This window comes from Pseudopodoces humilis, chromosome 3 (assembly GCF_049639895.1).
Source record: "Pseudopodoces humilis isolate 2021_Gansu_Grassland_sample_001 chromosome 3, ASM4963989v1, whole genome shotgun sequence".
In the NCBI taxonomy this organism is placed as follows: Eukaryota; Metazoa; Chordata; class Aves; order Passeriformes; family Paridae; genus Pseudopodoces; species Pseudopodoces humilis.
Genome location: NC_142202.1, coordinates 113757984 through 113776732, shown reverse-complemented (window position 1 = coordinate 113776732; position 18749 = coordinate 113757984). Strand labels below are relative to the sequence as shown.

General features: G+C 52.5%; 1 protein-coding gene across 1 annotated transcript; it reads left to right on the top strand.

The window, feature by feature from the left end:
- Nucleotides 1–1608: 1608 nt before the first annotated feature.
- Nucleotides 1609–18376, top strand: CLU (clusterin). Its single transcript, XM_088053709.1, has 9 exons — nt 1609–1807; nt 4870–4954; nt 7924–8072; nt 11284–11454; nt 13680–14076; nt 16515–16628; nt 17565–17791; nt 17971–18152; nt 18234–18376. Exons 2-9 carry the CDS (start codon nt 4873–4875, stop codon nt 18238–18240), a joined length of 1329 nt encoding a protein of 442 aa, XP_087909835.1. The 5' UTR covers nt 1609–1807; nt 4870–4872; the 3' UTR covers nt 18241–18376.
- The last annotated feature ends 373 nt before the right edge of the window (nt 18377–18749 follow it).

Sequence of the window (18749 nt, the reverse complement as noted above, 5' to 3'; positions counted from 1 at the left end):
TCCCGGGATTTCCCCGAATTCCCAGGATTTCCCCCCCGAATTCCCAGGATTTCCCCCTGAATTCCCGGGATTTCCCCCCCGAATTCCCAGGATTTTCCTGAATTCCCAGGATTTCCCCGAATTCCCAGGATTTTCCTGAATTCCCGGGATTTCCCCACCAATTCCCAGGATTTCCCCCCCGAATTCCCAGGATTTCCTCCCCGAATTCCCAGGATTTCCTCCCCGAATTCCCAGGATTTCCTCCCCGAATTCCCGGGATTTCCCCGAATTCCCGGGATTTTCCCGGGATTTTCCCGAATTCCCGGGATTTTTCCGGGATTTTCCCGAATTCCCGGGATTTTCCCGGGATTTCCCCGAATTCCCGGGATTTTCCCGAATTCCCGGGATTTCCCCGAATTCCCGGGATTTTCCCCCAGAATTCCCGGGATTTCCCCCCGAATTCCCAGGATTTTCCCGAATTCCCAGGATTTCCCCCCGAATTCCCGGGATTCCCCCCCGCATTCCCGAGGGTCCCGATCCCGGCCCCTCCCCCTCTCCCGGCTCTTCTCTCCTGCCGGGAGCGGGAATTTGGGAATTCGGGAATTCCGAGGGGCCCAGGATGGGGCGAGGGGCGGCCGTGCCTCAGTTTCCCCTGGAATGCGGCGGCGCCAGGAAGGGGCGGGAATTTGGGAATTTGGGGGATCCACGGACGAGGGGGAGGGGCCGTGCCTCAGTTTCCCCAGGAAAGCCGCAGGGAGGAGCGGGAATTCGGGGGATCCCAGAATGGGGGATGGCGCCGTGCCTCAGTTTCCCCCGGAATGCGGCAGAGCCAAGAATGAGCGGGAATTTGGGAATTTGGGAGATCCACGGACGAGGGGGAGGGGCCGTGCCTCAGTTTCCCCTGGAATGCGGCGGCGCCAGGAAGGATCGGGAATTTGAGGGGTGGTCTGAGGATGAAAGGGGGGCCGTGCCTCAGTTTCCCCTGGAAAGCCGCAGGAAGGAGCGGGAAATCGGGAATTTGGGAATTCCGAGGGTCCCAGGATAAGGAGTGGGGCCGTGCCTCAGTTTCCCCAGGAACGCGGCAGAGCCAGGAAGGGGCGGGAATTTGGGGGATCCCAGGATGGCGGGGGGGGGGGGGGAGGGCCGTGCCTCAGTTTCCCCTGGAATGCGGCAGGTCCAGGAAGGAGCGGGAATCTGGGGGATCCAAGGATGGGGGGGGAGGGCTGTGCCTCAGTTTCCCCTGGAATGCTGCAGGAAGGAGCCGGAATTTGGGAATTTTGGGGATCCCAGGATGGGGGGGAGGGATTTGTGCCTCAGTTTCCCCTGGAATGCTGCAGGAAGGAGCCGGAATTCGGGAATTTGGGGGATCCCAGGATACGGAGAGGGGAGGGATTTGTGCCTCAGTTTCCCCCGGAACGCGGCAGCGAGGCGCGGGAATCGGGGAATTCGGGAATTGGGAATTCGGGGAATTCGGGGTCGCTCCCCCCGAGCTGGGCTGGGAATTGTCTCGGGAATTGTCTCGGGAATTGTCTCGGGAATTGTCTCGGGGGGGGGGAGGGGAGGGAATTTCGGGAATTTGGGGACGCGCGGCCAAGGCGAGCACGGGCCCGGCCACGGGACCGGGCGGGGGCGGCGCCGGGGCCATTCCAGAAAACTCCGGGAGAGCTCCGGGAAAATCCAGGAGAGCTCCGGGAGAGCTCCGGGAAACTCCGGGAGAGCTCCGGGAAAATCCAAGAGAGCTCCGGGAAAACTCCGGGAAAACTCCGGGAAAACTCCGGGAAAACTCCGGGAAAACTCCGGGAGCGGCCCCGCGGATCCATCGGAGCGGGTACGGGAATCCCGGAATTCCCAAATCCCCGAATCCCCAAATCCCCCGAATTCCCGAATCCCTCCCTGAATCCCGAATTCCCGAATCCCCGAATCCCCTCCCTTGGGAATCCTCCCCTTTTCCCGTTTTTCCCTTCTTCCCCCTCCTTTTTCCCCGTTCTTTCCCTTTTTTTCCCTTTCCCTTTCCCGAGCGGCGGGGCGGGCACTGCCCCGAATTCCCAAATCCCCAAATCCCGGAATTCCCGAATCCCTTCCCTTGGGAATCCTCCCCTTTTCCCATTTCCCCCCCCCTTTCCCCCCTTCTTTTCCCTTTTTTTCTTCCCCTTTTTCCTCTTTCCCGAGCGCCGGAGCGGGCACTGCCCGGAATCCCCAAATCCCGGAATTCCCGAATTCCCGAATCCCCAAATCCCGGAATTCCCGAATTCCCGAATCCCCAAATCCCCAAATCCCAAATCCCTTCCCTTGGGAATCCTCCCCTTTTCCCACTTTCCCCTTTCCCCCTCCCCTTTTCCCCCTTTTTTTCCCTCCTCCCTTTCCCATTTTCCCGTTTTTTCCCTTTCCCTCCTCCTTTTTCTCCCCTTTCCCCCTTTTTCCTTCTTTCCCCTCTTTCCTTAATTTTTCCCTTCCCATTTTTCCCTTTTCCCCCTTTCCCCCCCATTTTTCCCCTTCTCATTTCCCCATTTCCCCCCTTTTTTCCCAATTTTCCCACTTTTCTCCCCCTTTTTTTCCCATTTCCACCCATTTCCCCTCCTTTTTGTTCATTTTTTCCCCATTTTCCCTCCTTTTCCTCCCCCTTTTTTTCCCCTCTCATTTCCCCCTTTCCCCCTTTTATTCCCATTTCCACCCGTTCTTTTCCTTTTTCCCCCCTTTTTTCCCTTTTTTCCCCCTCTTTTCCCCTTTTTTCCCCTTTTTTTCCCATTTTTCCCCCTTTCCAGCTCTTTCTTTCCCCTCTTTTCCTTCCCCCATTTTTTCCCTTCTCATTTCCCATTTTTCCCCATTTTTTCCCCATTTTTTCCCTCTTTTCCCCCATTTTTCTCCCCTTTTTCCCCATTTCCCCCCCTTTTCTCCTTTCCCCCTTTTTCCCCTCTCATTTTCTCATTATCCCCTTTTTTTCCCTTTTTTCCCCCATTTCCACCCCTTCTTTTCCCCCTTTTCCCCCCTTTTTTTTTTCCCGTTTTTTTCCCATTTTTTCCCCTTTTTTTTTCCCTTCCCCCCCATTTCCCCAATTTTCCCCCCTTTCCTCCTCCTTTTTTTTCCTTCTCATTTCCCTTTTCCCCCATTTTTTTCCCTCTTCCCCCCCCCTTTTCCCTCTTTTTTTTTCCCATTTTCCCCCCATTTTTTCCCAATTTCCCCCCCCTTTTTTCTCCACTTTTTTTCCTTTTTTCCCCTTTTTTTCCCCTTTTTTCCCTCATTTTTCCCTCATTTTTCCCGTTTTTCCCTATTTTCCCCTCCCCCCCCCCTCCCGCCGGTTTTTGGGGAATCCCCAAATTCCATGCCGGGAATTTGGGGATTTGGGATTCGGGAATTCGGGATTTGGGATCGGGAATTCGGGAATTTGGGGATTTGGGATTCGGGAATTCGGGATTTGGGATCGGGGATTTGGGATTGGGGGGGTTCTTCGGGATTTGGGGGAGTTATTTGGGATTTGGGAGGGTTTTTATGGGATTTTGGGGTTTTTTTGGGATGGGGATATTTGGGATTTGGGAGGGCTTTTTTGGGATTTGGGATTTTGGGGGGGGATTTGGGGGGGTTTGGGATGGTTTTTTTGGGCTGGGGATTTTGGGGATTTGTGCTGGGGATTTTTGGGATGGGTTTTTTGGGCTGGGTTTATTTGGGAATTGGGGATTTTGGAGAATTTTTGGGCTGGGGATTTTTGGGATTTTTGGGCATTTTTGGGATTTTGGGGCTGGCAGCGGCCGCAGGGTCCCGGGGAGGGGGTTGGGATTGGAGCCCCCCCCCGCTGCGGGCCCAAATTTCTCAGGAATTTTGGGAAGGGGGGGTTGGGAATTGCGGGAATTGCGGGAATTGCGGGAATCCCGGAGCCAGCGGCCGTTCCCACGGGTGGGGGAGGGGCAGGGTTGGATCGGATCCTGCGGATCCCAAATCCCGGGATCCGAGAATCCGGGACCCCCCAAAACTGGGCAGCTCCCATTCCCAAAATCCCGAGGGGTTTTTTTGGGAACACGGGGGGTGAGGGAGGAGTGGATCCCGCAGATCCCAAATCCTGCAGATCCCGAAGTCCGGGGTCCCAAAATCCTGATCCCCAAATCCCGATCCCCAAATCCTGATCCCGAATCCTGATCCCAAATCCCGTGATCCTCAAATCCTGATCCCAAACCCAGCAGATCCCAAACCCCGGGATCCCCAAACCCCGGTTCCCAAATCCCAGTCCCCGAATCCTGATCCCCAAATCCTGATCCCAAATCTCGATTCCCAAATCTCGATTCCCAAATCCTGATCCCAAACCCCGCAGATCCCAAATCCCGGGATCCCCAGACCCAGCCCCCCCTTCCTCCCCCCTCCCGAACGGGCTCGCGCCGATCCCCAAATTCCATTTTTTATTTGGTTTATTTGATTTATTTCCTTGTGGAGGGGGGGGGAGGGGGGAGGGGGGGACTCAGAGCCCCGGGAGGGGTGGGGGAGGGGCGGGCCCCGCCGCTCCTTAAGCCACGCCCACACAGGCCACGCCCCAACGCCCCACTCGCTGAGGCCACGCCCCCAAAGCGACGCTCCCGCCTTCACTCCCCGAGTCCCCGCCCCTTCTGAGACCACGCCCCCATCATCACTCCCGTGGCCACGCCCCCCCGGCCACTCCCCCAATGTCCCGCTCCCGAGTCTCCGCTCCCCGAGGCCACGCCCCCTCGCGTTTCCCCACCGAGGCCGCGCCCCCTCGAGGCCCCGCCCCCGATCAGCACTCCCCGAGGCCACGCCCCCATTAAGGCCCCCCCCCAAACATCACTCCCCGAGGCCACGCCCCCATTGAGGCCCCGCCCCAAACATCACTCCCCGAGGCCACGCCCCCTCCCGAGGCCACGCCCCCCCATTGAGGCTCCGCCCCCTCAGGCGATGGCGCGCGCGCTGCTGCTGCTGGGGGCGCTCCTGGCCTGGGGGGGGGCGCGGGCGCTGCTGCCCCTCCCCCCACTGGAGGGTGAGAGAAACGGGGGGGGGAGGGGAATTTGGGGGGGATTTAATTAGGGGGGGTTTAATTAGGGGGGGTTTAATTTGGGGGGGTTTAATTTGGGGGGGTTTAATTTGGGGGATTATAATTTGGGGGCTTTTAATTTGGGGGCTTTTAATTTGGGGGGTTAATACGGGGAATTTAATTTGGGGGGATTTAATTAGGGGGTTTTAATTTGGGGGGTTTAATTGGGGGGATTTAATTAGGGGGGGTAATTTTTGGGGGTTTAATTTGGGGGGGATTTAATTTTGGGGGGTTTTAATTTGGGGGGTTTAAATTTGGGGGGGTTAATTAGGGGAGCTTAATTAGGGGAGTTTTAATTTGGGGGGCTTAATTTGGGGGGGTTTTAATTTGGGGGGCTTAATTTGGGGGGCTAATTTGGTGGGAGTTAATTTAAGGGGTTTAATTTGGGGAATTTAATTTGGGGGATTTAATTAAGGGGGTTTAATTTGGGGGATTTAATTTGGGGGGTTTAATTTGGGGGGTTTAATTTGGGGGATTTCAATTTGGGGGGTTAATTAGGGGAGCTTAATTAGGGGACTTTTAATTTGGGGGGTTTAATTTGGGGGGCTTAATTTGGGGGGGCTAATTTGGTGGGAGTTAATTTAGGGGGTTTAATTTGGGGGGGTTTAATTTGGGGAATTTAATTTGGGGGATTTAATTAAGGGGGTTTAATTTGGGGGGGTTTAATTGGGGGGTTTCATTTGGGGGGTTAATATGGGGAATTTAATTTGGGGGGATTTAATTAGGGGGATTTAATTTGGGGTGGTTTAATTGAGATTTAATTAGGGGGGTTTAATTTGGGGGGTTTCAATTTGGGGGGTTTAATTAGGGGGGCTTAATTAGGGGAGTTTTAATTTGGAGGGTTTAATTGGAGGGATTTAATTAGGGAGGCTGTAATTTGGGGGTTTTTGATTTGGGGGCTTTTAATTTGAGGGGGTTTTAATTTCGGGGGTTTTAATTTGGGGGGTTTAATTAGGGAGGTTTTAATTCAGGGGACTTTAATTTGGGGGATTTAATTAGGAGGGGTTTCATTAGGGGGGGTTAATTTGGGGGGGGTTAATTTGGGGATTTAATTAGGGGGGATTTAATTAGGGGGGATTTAATTTGGGGGATTTAATTTGGGGGGGTTAATTTGGGGGATTTAGGGGGGTTTAATTTGGGGGGTTTTAATTGGGGGGATTTAATTAGGGAGGCTTTAATTTGTAGGGTTTTGATTTGTGGTCTTTTAATTTGAGGGGGGGTATAATTTCGGGGGTTTTAATTTGGGTGATTTTAATTTGGGGAATTTAATTAGGGGGGTTTAATTTGGGGGGTTTCAATTTGGGGGGTTTTAATTTGGGGGGGTTTAATTTAGGGGGTTTAATTAGGGGGGGTTTGATTTTGGGGGGTTGATTTTTGGGGTTTTAATTTGGGGGGTTTAATTAGGGGGATTTTAATTTGGGGAATTTAATTAGGGAGGTTTTTATTAGTGGGGGTTTAATTTGGGGGGGTTTAATTAGGGGGGGTTAATATGGGGAATTTGATTTGGGGGGATTTAATTAGGAGAATTTAATTAGGGGGGTTTTGATTTTGGGGGATTTAATTAGAGGGATTTTAATTTTGGGGGGTTTTAATTAGGGAGGTTTTAATTTGGGGGGTTAGTTGGGGGGTTTTAATTTGGGGGGTTTAATTGGGGGGGGTTTAATTTGGGGGGTTTTAATTTGGGGGTTTTAATTAGGGTGGTTTAATTTGGGGGATTTAATTTCGGGGGGATAATTTGGGGGATTTAATTCGGGGGATTTAAGTTGGGGGGTTTTAATTAAGGGTAAATTTAATTAGGGAGGTTAATTTGGGGGGATTTAATTAGGGAGGTTTTAATTTGGAGGGGTTCTTAATTTCGGGGGTTTTAATTTCGGGGGATTAATTTGGAGGGAGTTAATTGGGGATTTAATTAGGGGGGTTTAATTAGGGGGTTTAATTAGGGGGTTTTGATTTGGGGGTTTTAATTTGGGGGGGTTTTGGGGTTTTAATTTGGGGGGTTTAATTAGGAGGGATATAATTGGGGTTTTAATTTGGGGAGGTTTAATTGGGGGGGTTAATTTTGGGGGTTTTAATTTTGGGGGTTTTAATTTGGGGCTATTTAATTAGGGGGAATTTAATTGGGGGGCTTTAATTTGGGGGAGTTAATTTGGGGGGTTTAATTAGGTTAGTTTAATTAGGGGGATTTAATTAGGTGGGTTTTAATTTGGGGGGGGATTTGGATTTTTTGGGGGGATTTAATTTTAGGGGAAAATTTAATTTTCAGGCATTTAAATTTTGGGGATGTTTAATTTTGGGGGGTTTTAATTCCCAAGGGATGTTCAATTTTTTGGGATGGAATTTTTTGGGATTTGAAGTTTTTTGGGATGGAATTTTTTTGGGATTTGGAATTTTTTGGGATGGAATTTTTTGGGATTTGGAGTTTTTTGGGATGGAATTTTTTTGGGATTTGGAGTTTTTTGGGATGGAGTTTTTGGGGGATATTTAATGTTTTTGGGGATGGAATTTTTTGGGGATGGAATTTTGGGATTTGGAATGTTTTGGGATGTGGAACTTCTGGGAATGTTTTTTGGGATCAGAGCTGTTGGCGGTGGGCAGCCAGGAAGGTGGAATCCTTTGGGATGTGGAATTTTTTGGGATGTGGAATTTTGGGAATGTTTGGGAATGTTTTTCGGGATGTCGGCGGCGGGCAGCCGGGCGGTGGAGGGAATTCTTTGGGATGTGGAATTTTTTGGGAATGTTTGGGATTTTTTGGGATGTTTTGGAATGTGGAATGTTTTGGGATGTGGAATTTTTTGGGAATGTTTGGGAATGTTTTTTGGGATCAGAGCTGGCGGTGGCGGGCAGCCGGGCGGTGGAGGGAATCCTTTGGGATGTGGAATTTTTTGGGAATGTTTGGGAATGTTTTTTGGGATCAGAGCTGTCGGCGGCGGGCAGCCGGGCGGTGGACGCGGAGCTGGAGGCGGCGCTGCGCGGAGTGGGACGGATGAAATCCCTGCTGGAAAACAGCGGGAAACAACGGCGGGAACTGCTGGGAGAGCTGGAACGGACACGGAGCGGGAAAGAGGTGATGGGAATGGGAATAACGGGAATAACGGGAATAACGGGAATGATAATGGCAATGATAACGGGAATGATAACGGGAATGATGGGATTGGGAACTGCCGGGAGAGCTGGAACGGACACGGAGCGGGAAAGAGGTGATGGGAATGGGAATAACGGGAATGACGGGAATGGTGGGAATGATAACGGGAATGATAACGGGAATAACGGGAATGGTGGGAATGATAATGACGGGAATAATGGGAATTGATGGGAATGATGGGATTGGGAGCTGCTGGGAGAGCTGGAATGGACACGGAGTGGGAAAGAGATGATGGGAATGGGAATAACGGGAATGACGGGAATGGTGGGAATGATGGGAATGATGGGATTGGGAGCTGCTGGGAGAGCTGGAATGGACACGGAGTGGGAAAGAGATGATGGGAATGATAATGGGAATGATGGGAATGATGGGAATGATGGGATTGGGAACTGCCGGGAGAGCTGGAATGGACACGGAGCGGGAAAGAGGTGATGGGAATGGGAATAACGGGAATGACGGGAATGGTGGGAATGATGGGAATGATGGGATTGGGAACTGCCGGGAGAGCTGGAACAGACACGGAGCGGGAAAGAGGTGATGGGAATAACAGGAATAACGGGAATGATAACGGGAATGATAACAGGAGTGATAACGGGAATGACAGGAATGATGGGATTGGGAACTGCCGGGAGAGCTGGAATGGACACAGAGTGGGAAGGAGGTGATGGGGATGATAACGGGAATGATAACGGGAATAATGGGAATGATGGGAATTATGGGATTGGGAATGGGAACTGCTGGGAGAGCTGGAATGGACCCAGAGAGGGAAGGAGATGGGAATGATGGGAATAACGGGAATAACGGGAATGATGGGAATGATGGGAATGATGGGATTGGGAGCTGCTGGGAGAGCTGGAATGGACACGGAGTGGGAAAGAGATGATGGGAATGATAATGGGAATAATGGGAATAATGGGAATGATGGGAATGATGGGATTGGGAACAAGAACTGCTGGGAGAGCTGGAACGGACACGGAGCGGGAAAGAGGTGATGGGAATAACAGGAATAACGGGAATGATAACAGGAATGATAACGGGAATGATAACAGGAGTGATAACGGGAATGACAGGAATGATGGGATTGGGAACTGCCGGGAGAGCTGGAATGGACACAGAGTGGGAAAGAGGTGATGGGAATGGGAATAACGGGAATGACGGGAATGGTGGGAATGATGGGAATGATGGGATTGGGAACAAGAACTGCTGGGAGAGCTGGAATGGACACGGAGTGGGAAGGAGGTGATGGGAATGGGAATAACGGGAATGACGGGAATGATAACGGGAATGATAACGGGAATGATAACGGGAATGATGGGATTGGGAACTGCCGGGAGAGCTGGAATGGGCATGGAGTGGGAAGGAGGTGATGGGAATGATAACGGGAATGATAACGGGAATAATGGGAATAATGGGAATGATGGGAATGATGGGAATGATGGGATTGGGAACAAGAACTGCTGGGAGAGCTGGAATGGACACGGAGTGGGAAGGAGGTGATGGGAATGATAACGGGAATGATAACGGGAATAATGGGAATAATGGGAATGATGGGAATGATGGGAATGATGGGATTGGGAACAAGAACTGCTGGGAGAGCTGGAATGGACACGGAGTGGGAAGGAGGTGATGGGAATGATAACGGGAATGATAACGGGAATAATGGGAATAATGGGAATGATGGGAATGATGGGATTGGGAGCTGCTGGGAGAGCTGGAATGGGCATGGAGCGGAAAAGAAGTGATGGGAATGATAAGGGAAATAACAGGAATGATGGGAATGGTGGGAATGGTGGGAATAATGGGAATGGTGGGAATGATGGGACAGCTGGACAAGGCCCGGAGTGGGAAGGAGGTGGGAATAATGGGTATAACAGAATGATGGGAATGGTGGGAATGATGGGATTGGGAATGGGAGCTGCTGGGAGAGCTGGAATGGACCCGGAGAGGGAAGGAGATGGGAATGATGGGAATAACGGGAATAACGGGAATGATGAGAGAGCTGGACGGGATCCAGAATGGGAAGGAGCTGGGAATGGTGGGAATAATGGGAATGGTGGGAATGGTGGGGTTGGGAATGATGGGAATGGGAATGGGAACGGGATTGGGATTGGGATGGCCCAGGAATGGGATGGACTGGGAACGGGGAATGCTTTCCTGGGAATGGGATGGTCTGGGAATGGGATGGACCAGGAATGGGGGATGCCATGGTGGGAATGGTGTGTCCTGGATCCTGGGAACGGCTCTGGGAATGCTGTGTCAGGGATTGGATATCCCGGGAACAGGGAACGCCATCTTTGGGGTCGCTGTCTCCCGGGACTCTGGGAATGTGCGCCGGGAACCGCTGTCTACAGGGATTTTGGGAATGGCGTACCAGGAATGGCGTGTCCCAGGATTCTGGGAATGCTGTGTCAGGATCAGAGTGTCGCGGGATTCTGGGAATTCCATCCTGGGGGTCGCGGTGTCCCGGGAGTCTGGGAATGCCGTGTTTGGGATCGGTTTGTTCCGGGAGCAGGGAATGCCGTCCCGGGAACAGGGAATGCTGTGTCAGGGAACAGGGATTGGATATTTTGGGAACAGGGAATGCTGTGTCAGGGAACAGGGATTGGATATTTTGGGAACAGGGAATGCTGTGTGAGGGAACAGGGATTGGATATTCTGGGAACAGGGAATGCTGAGTCAGGGAACAGGGAATGCTGTGTCAGGGATTGAATGTCCCGGGAATGGGGAATGCCATCCTGGAGGTCGGTGCATCCTGGAAATCTGGGAATGCCGTTCCGGGAATCAGCAGCTCCCGGGGCTCTGGGAATGTCATCCCAGGACTCTGGGAATGCTGTGATTGGGATCGGTTTGTTCCGGGACTCTGGGAATGCCATCCCGGGGCTCCGGGAATGCAGTGCTGGGAATCAGCGGCTCCCAGGACTATGGGAATGCCGTCCCAGGACTCCGGGAATGCCGTGCCGGGACTCTGGGAATGCCGTGCCGGGAATCAGCAGCTCCCGGGACTTTGGGAATGCCATCCCGGGACTCTGGGAATGCCATGCCAGAACTGTGGGAATGCCATCCCGGGGCTCCGGGAATGCGTCGCGGTGGCTGCGGGAACGCGGTGTGTCTGATCCGGCGTCATTCCCGGCAGGAAGCGCTGCGCGTGGCGCGGCAGAAGGAGCAGGAGCTGGAGCTGCGGGGCGAGCGCTGCGGGCCGGAGGCGCGGGAGCTCTGGGAGCGCTGCAAGCCCTGCCTGAGGCAGCGCTGCCTCCGCCTGTACGCGCGAACCTGCCACAGCGGGGCCGGGCTGCTGGGCCGCCAGGTCAGCCCGAAACAACCGGGAAACAACCGGGAAACAACCGGGGAATTATGGGGGAACAACCGGGAAATAACCAGGGAACAACAGAAAAATAACCGAGAAACAACCGGGGAATAACTGGGGAACAACCAGGAAATAACCGAGGAATGACCGGGGAACAACCGGGAAACAAATGGGGAATTATGGGGGAATAATTGGGAAACAACCGGGGAACAACTGGGAAATAACCGGGGAATAACCAGGAAATAACTGGGAAAAAAATGGGAAAGAACTGGGGAACAACCGGGAAACAACCGGGAAATAACCAGGAGATTATGGGGAAATAACTGGGAAATAACCAGGGAATAACCGGGGAACAACCGGGAAATTATGGGGGAAATAACCGGGAAATAACCGGGGAATAACCGGGAAACAACCTGGGAATAACCAGGAAACAACCGGGAAATAACCAGGAAATAACCGGGGAATAACTGGGGAACAACCGGGAAATAACCCGTGAACAACTGGGCAACAACCGGGGAACAACTGGGGAACAACTGGGAAATAACCAGGAGATTATGGGGGAATTATTGGGGAATTATGGGAAAAGAATGGGAAGAGAATGGGGAAATTATGGGGGAATGGTGGGGAATTATGGGGAAATTATGGGGGAGTAATGGGGAAATTATGGGGTAATAATGGGAAATAATGGGGGAATTAATGGGGGAAAAATGGGGAGAGAATGGGGGAAAAATGGGGGAAATAATGGGGGAATTATGGGGGAATTATGGGAAAAGAACGGGGGAAATTATGGGGGAATTATAGGGAAATTATGGGGAAGAAAGGGGGGAAATAATGGGGAGGGAATGAGGAAATAATGGGGAAATTATGGAAAAACGGGGAAAATAATGGGGGAATTGAGGGGAAAAAGTGGGGAAATTATGGGGGAAATAATGGGGAGAACAAGGGGAAAATGATGATAAGAAAAGGGGGAAAAGAATGGGGAAATAACGGGAATAATGGGGAAATTATGGGAAAATAATGGGGAAGAAATGGGGAAAAGAAGGGGGAAACAATGGGAAAACAAAGGGGAAAACACTGGGAAACAACAGGGAAAAGAATGGGGAAATAAGGGGGAAACAAGGGGGGAAAGAAGTGGGAAATAATGGGAAAATAATGAGGAAATAACAGGGGAATAATGAGGAAAACACCCGGAAAACTCTGTGGGGAAAAAGGGGGAAAATGATGGGGAGAACACCAGGAAAACAGTGGGAAAACAATGGGAAAACACCAGGAGAACAAGGGGAAAACAATGGGGAAGCAACAGGGAAACAAGAGGAAAACACAGGGAAAACCACCAGGAAAACACCAGGAAAAGTCTGTGAGGAAAAGGAGGAATTGCTGGGGAAAACACCAGGAAAACACCGGGAAAACCACCAGGAAAACACTGGGGGGAAAACAACAGGAAAACACCGGGAAAACACCAGGAAAAAAGGGGAAAACCACAGGAAAACGCTGGGAAAAAAGGGGAAAACCACAGGAAAACAGCAGGAAAAAAGGGGAAAACCGGGAAAACCACAGGAAAACAGCAGGAAAAAAGGGGAAAACTGGGAAAACCACAGGAAAACAGCAGGAAAAAAGGGGAAAACCGGGAAAACCACAGGAAAACGCTGGGAAAAAGGGGAAAACTGGGAAAACCACAGGAAAACGCTGGGAAAGAAAGGGAAAACCAGGGAAACCACAGGAAAACAGCTGGAAAAAAGGGAAAACCAGGAAAACCACAGGAAAACGCTGGGAAAAAAGGGGAAAACTGGGAAAACCACAGGAAAACAGCAGGAAAAAAGGGGAAAACCGGGAAAACCACAGGAAAACGCTGGGAAAAAAGGGGGAAACCAGGAAAACCACAGGAAAACGCTGGGAAAAAAGGGGGAAACCAGGAAAACCACAGGAAAACGCTGGGAAAAAGGGGAAAACTGGGAAAACCACAGGAAAACGCTGGGAAAAAGGGGAAAACTGGGAAAACCACAGGAAAACGCTGGGAAAAAAGGGGAAAACCACAGGAAAACAGCAGGAAAAAAGGGGAAAACCGGGAAAACCACAGGAAAACGCTGGGAAAAAAGGGGAAAACCACAGGAAAACGCTGGGAAAACAGCACTGGGGGATACCAGGAAAGGCGGAATTTTCCGGGATCCCATTCCCGGCTGGATGGCGCCGGGAAGGGGCGGATTTTGATGCCGGTGCCGCTGCAGCTGGAGGAATTCCTGAACAATTCGTCTCCGGTGTCGGTGTGGTCGGAGGGCGAGCGGTTGGAATCGCTGCTGGAGCGGGACCAGCGCCAGGAGCGGCAGCTGGAGGAGCTGGAGGAGCGCTTCGGAATTCTGGAGGACGGGATGGACGAGATTTTCCGGGAGAGCTCCCAGGTCCAGGGGTGGCTCCATCCCTTTTTCCAGGCTCCCTTCGGAGGATTCCGGGAGGAGCCGGCGGAGCGCCGGCGCTTCCGCCGCTTTTCCGGGGAGCTCTTCCCGCTTTTCCGGCAGCCCCCGCACGGATTCCAGGAGCTCTTCCAGCCGCTCTTCCAGTTCAGCCAGCGCATGCTGGAAAACGCCCGCGGGAACTGGGACGATCCCTCGGGAATATTCGGGACAGGTAAAAGGTTGGGAAGCGGGATCGGGGCCGCGGGATCCCAAATTCCGGCGGGTTTAGGGATGAGATTCCCGAAAATCCCCAAATTCTGGCAGGTTTAGGGATGAGATTCCCGAAAATCCCCAAATTCTGGCAGGTTTAGGGATGAGATTCCCGAAAATCCTCAAATTCTGGCAGGTTTAGGGATGAGATTCCCGAAAATCCCCAAATTCTGGCAGGTTTAGGGATGAGATTCCCGAAAATCCCCAAATTCTGGCAGGTTTAGGGATGAGATTCCCGAAAATCCCCAAATTCTGGCAGGTTTAGGGATGAGATTCCCGAAAATCCCCAAATTCTGGCAGGTTTAGGGATGAGATTCCCGAAAATCCTCAAATTCTGGCAGGTTTAGGGATGAGATTCCCGAAAAATCCCCAGATTCTGGCAGGTTTAGGGATGAGATTCCCGAAAATCCCCAAATTCTGGCAGGTTTAGGGATGAGATTCCCGAAAATCCCCAAATTCTGGCAGGTTTAGGGATGAGATTCCCGAAAATCCCCAAATTCTGGCAGGTTTAGGGATGAGATTCCCGAAAATCCCCAAATTCTGGCAGGTTTAGGGATGAGATTCCCGAAAATCCCCAAATTCTGGCAGGTTTAGGGATGAGATTCCCGAAAATCCTCAAATTCTGGCAGGTTTAGGGATGAGATTCCTGAAAATCCCCAAATTCTGGCAGGTTTAGGGATGAGATTCCCGAAAATCCCCAAATTCTGGCAGGTTTAGGGATGAGATTCCCGAAAATCCCCAAATTCTGGCAGGTTTAGGGATGAGATTCCCGAAAATCCCCAAATTCTGGCAGGTTTAGGGATGAGATTCCCGAAAATCCTCAAATTCTGGCAGGTTTAGGGATGAGATTGCCAAAAAATCTTCAAACTCCAGTGGGTTTAGTGATGAGATTCCCAAAAAATCCCAAAATGTCAGCAGGTTTAGGGATGAGATTCCCAAAAATCCTGAAGTGTCAGTGATTTTAGGGATGAGATTCCCAGGAAATCCCAAATTCTGGCGGTTTTAGGGATTAGATTCCCAAAAATCCCTAAACGCCAGCGGGTTTAGGGATGAGATTCCCAAAAAGTCCCCAAATTCCAGCGGTTTTAGGGATGAGATTCCTGAAAATCCCAAAATGTTGGTGGATTCAGGGATGAGATTCCCAAAAAATCCCCAAACTCCAGCGGTTTTAGGGATGAGATTCCCAAAAATGCCCAAACTCCGGTGGGTTTAGGGATGAGATTCCTGGGAAATCCTTGGGAATTCCGAGGATGAGCTCAGTCCTGATGGGACGGGCCTGGGAATTGCGGGAATGGAAAAAGCGGGAATGGAAAAAGCGGGAATGGAAAAAGCGGGAATGGCCGGATCCCGCCGTTTGCGGGCCGGGATTTTGGGATGTCGGCTCCACTCAGTCCTGGCAGCTGTCGGGGGAACGGGGAATTTTGGGAATCTTGGGGAGTTTGGGTTTTTTGGGAATTTTGCTGATGGGTTTTTTTGGGAATGTTGCAAGAATTTGGGTTTTTTGGGAATGTTCCCGTCTTTTTTAGTTTGGGAATGTTGCAGGATTCTGGTTTTCCTGGGAATGCCGCTGGGGTTTTTTGGGAATATTGCTGACGGTTTCTTGGGGGAAAATTCCCGGCTTTTTTTTTCTTTGGGAATGCTGCAGGTGATTTTTTCGGGAATACTGCAGGTGCTTGGGGTTTTTTTTTTCCTTGGGATGGCAGCCGATGTTTTTGTGGTTTTTCGGGATCGCATCCAATGTTCTTTCGGTGTTTGTTGTTTTTTTGGGATCGCATCCCGTGTTTCTGTCGTGTTCGTTATTTTCTTTGGGATTTGCAGCCGATGTTCTTTCCCTGTTTCCTGTGTTTTTTTGGGATCGCATCCCATGCTTTCACTGTTGGGGTTTTTCGGGATTTCATCCGATGTTTTTGTGGTGTCTGGGTTTCTTTTGGGATTTCAGCCGATGTTTTTGTGGGTTTTTGGGATCACATCCCATGTTTTTGTGCTGTTTGGGGTTTTTTGGGATTGCAGCCGATGTTTTTGTGGTTTTTTCAGGATTTCATCCGATGTTTTTGTGGTGTTTGTTATTTTTTTGGGATTGCATCTGATGTTTTTGTGGATTTTTTGGGATCGCAGCCGATGTTTCTTTGCTCTTGGTGTTTTCGTGGGATTTCATCCGATATTTTTCTGGTTTTTTGGGATCACATCCCATGTTTTTGTGCTGTTTGGGGTTTTTTGGGATCGCATCCCATGTTTTTTCTGGGAATGTTGCCACCTGTGCCGTCACCGTCTGCCGACGCAGCCCCGGGGACGGGAGGGGCCCAAATTCCAAGGAAAATTCCCAAATTTTCCGGCACCTGGGGGGAGCTCCCGGGCTTGGGGGGGATTTGGGGAGCTGAGGCCGGCCCGGAATTCCCGCAGAATCCCGGAATTTCAGCAACGACCGGATGGTTTGCCGGGAGATCCGGCGGAACTCGGCCGGGTGCCTGCGGATGCGGGATGAGTGCGAGGAGTGCCGGGAGATCCTGGCCCTCGGTGAGCTGGGAATAACGGGAATGACGGGAATAACGGGAATGACGGGAATGACGGGAATGATGGGGATGATGGGAGTGATGGGAATGGGGATGGGAATAATGGGAAAGGGGATGGGAACTGGGAAAGGGGACAGGAATGGAATGGGGACGGGAGTGGGAATGGGAATAATGGGAATGGGAATGGGATGGGAATGGGATGGGAATGGGAATGGAGGTGGGGATGGGATGGGAATAATGGGAATAATGGGAATAATGGGAATAATGGGAATAATGGGAATGGGGGTGGGGATGGGAATAATGGGAAAGGGGATGGGAACTGGGAATGGGAGGAACAATTCAGGGTTTGGGGGCCATGGGATGGCTCGGGGCGGGGGGATTGAGGATTTGGGATGCATCCATTGGCTCTGGGGGAAGGGATGGGATAATGGGATAATGGGATGGGATAATGAGATGGGATGAACCCCTAGGGCCATTCTGACCCCATCCCATCCCATCCATCCCATCCCATCCCATCCCATCCCATGGATCCCATCCCATGGATCCCATCCCATCCCATCCCATCCCATCCCATCCCATCCCATCCCATCCCATCCCATGGATCCCATCCCATGGATCCCATCCCATCCCATCCCATCCCATGGATCCCATCCCATGGATCCCATCCCATCCCATCCCATCCCATCCCATCCCATCCCATCCCATCCCATCCCATCCCATCCCATCCCATCCCATGGATCCCATCCCATCCCATCCCATGGATCCCATCCCATCCCATCCCATCCCATCCCATCCCATCCCATGGATCCCATCCCATGGATCCCATCCCATCCCATCCCATCCCACGTTCCCATTATCCTCTTGTTTTCCCGTTGTTTTCCCGTTGTTTTTCCCTTGTTTTTCCCGTTGTTTTCCCGTTGTTTTCCCGCTGTTATCCCAGACTGCGGGCAGGAGGACCCGTCCCAGCAGGAGCTGCGGCAGCAGCTGGAGGACGCCGTGCGCGTGGCCGAGCGCTTCACGCGCCGCTACGATTCCCTGCTCCGGGAATTCCAGCAGGAGATGCTCAACACCTCCGGCCTCCTGGAGCGGCTGAACCGCCAGTTCGGCTGGGTGTCCCGCCTGGCCAACCATTCCATGGGATCCGACGGCTTCCTGCAGGTTACCACGGTGAGCCTCGGCCTCGGGAACGCCGGGAGAGGCGGAAAGTGGGACACGGCCACAAAGAGCCCTTTGTGCTCCGGCCGGGAACGCCGGGACGGGAGCCAAGCTCAGGGGCCCTCCCGGGGCCGTTCCCACCTCGGAGCTCGGGATCATCCCGCGGGATGACCCCGGCGCGGCGCTTCCAGGTGCTGTCCAAGGCTCCCAATGCCGAGGACCCGTCGGCGCCGCCGGACACGCAGGTGACGGTGCAGCTCTTCGACTCGGAGCCGCTGGAGCTGAGCGTGCCCGGGGAGATCCCGTGGGATGATCCCAGGTTCATGGAGATGGTGGCCGAGCAGGCGCTCCAGCGCTTCAAGGAGAACGCCGTGTGAGTCCGGCCGCTTCCCAGAAAACATCCCCGCCGGGGGATAACGCCGGGCTCATCCCGATTTTTTCCCCTCCTTCCCAGAGAGTAGCCGGGCGATGCCGCCGCCCCTCCGGATCCCCCTTCCAGGGGGGAATTGTCACCGCGCCCTTCCCGACCCTTCCCGCTGCCGCCGGGAGCCGCCGGGGCCCCGGGCGGGAAATAAAGGTAGAGTCGAAGCCGCTGAAGCCCCTGGCTCTGATCCCGGAGTTTTTTGGGATAATCCCGAGGGGAAACGGCCTCGGTTTGGTCGCTGTGGAATTGTGGAGTTGAGGAATCCGGCGCCGGTCCCAAATCTGATCCGGCGGGAGCCCCCCCGGGTTTGGGGGTCTCTCCCTGTCCCGGGGGAGGCGGATCCCAGTGCCAGGACATGGATCCCAGTGCCAGGACATGGATCCCGGTGCCAGGACATGGATCCTGGTGCCAGAACCCGTCCCCATCCCATGGGACATGGATCCCGGTGCCAGGACATGGATCCTGGTGCCAGGACATGGATCCCAGTGCCAGGACATGGATCCCGGTGCCAGAACCCATCCCCATCCCATGGGACACAGATCCCGG

Bases quoted from the DNA above. Each gene is read 5' to 3' on its own strand.
- CLU (XM_088053709.1), top strand. From the start codon at position 4,873: ATGGCGCGCGCGCTGCTGCTGCTGGGGGCGCTCCTGGCCTGGGGGGGG. The intron at 4,955-7,923 runs GTGAGAGAAACG...TTTTGGGATCAG, and splicing joins GCCCCTCCCCCCACTGGAGG to AGCTGTCGGCGGCGGGCAGC. The intron at 16,629-17,564 runs GTGAGCTGGGAA...CTGTTATCCCAG, and splicing joins CCGGGAGATCCTGGCCCTCG to ACTGCGGGCAGGAGGACCCG.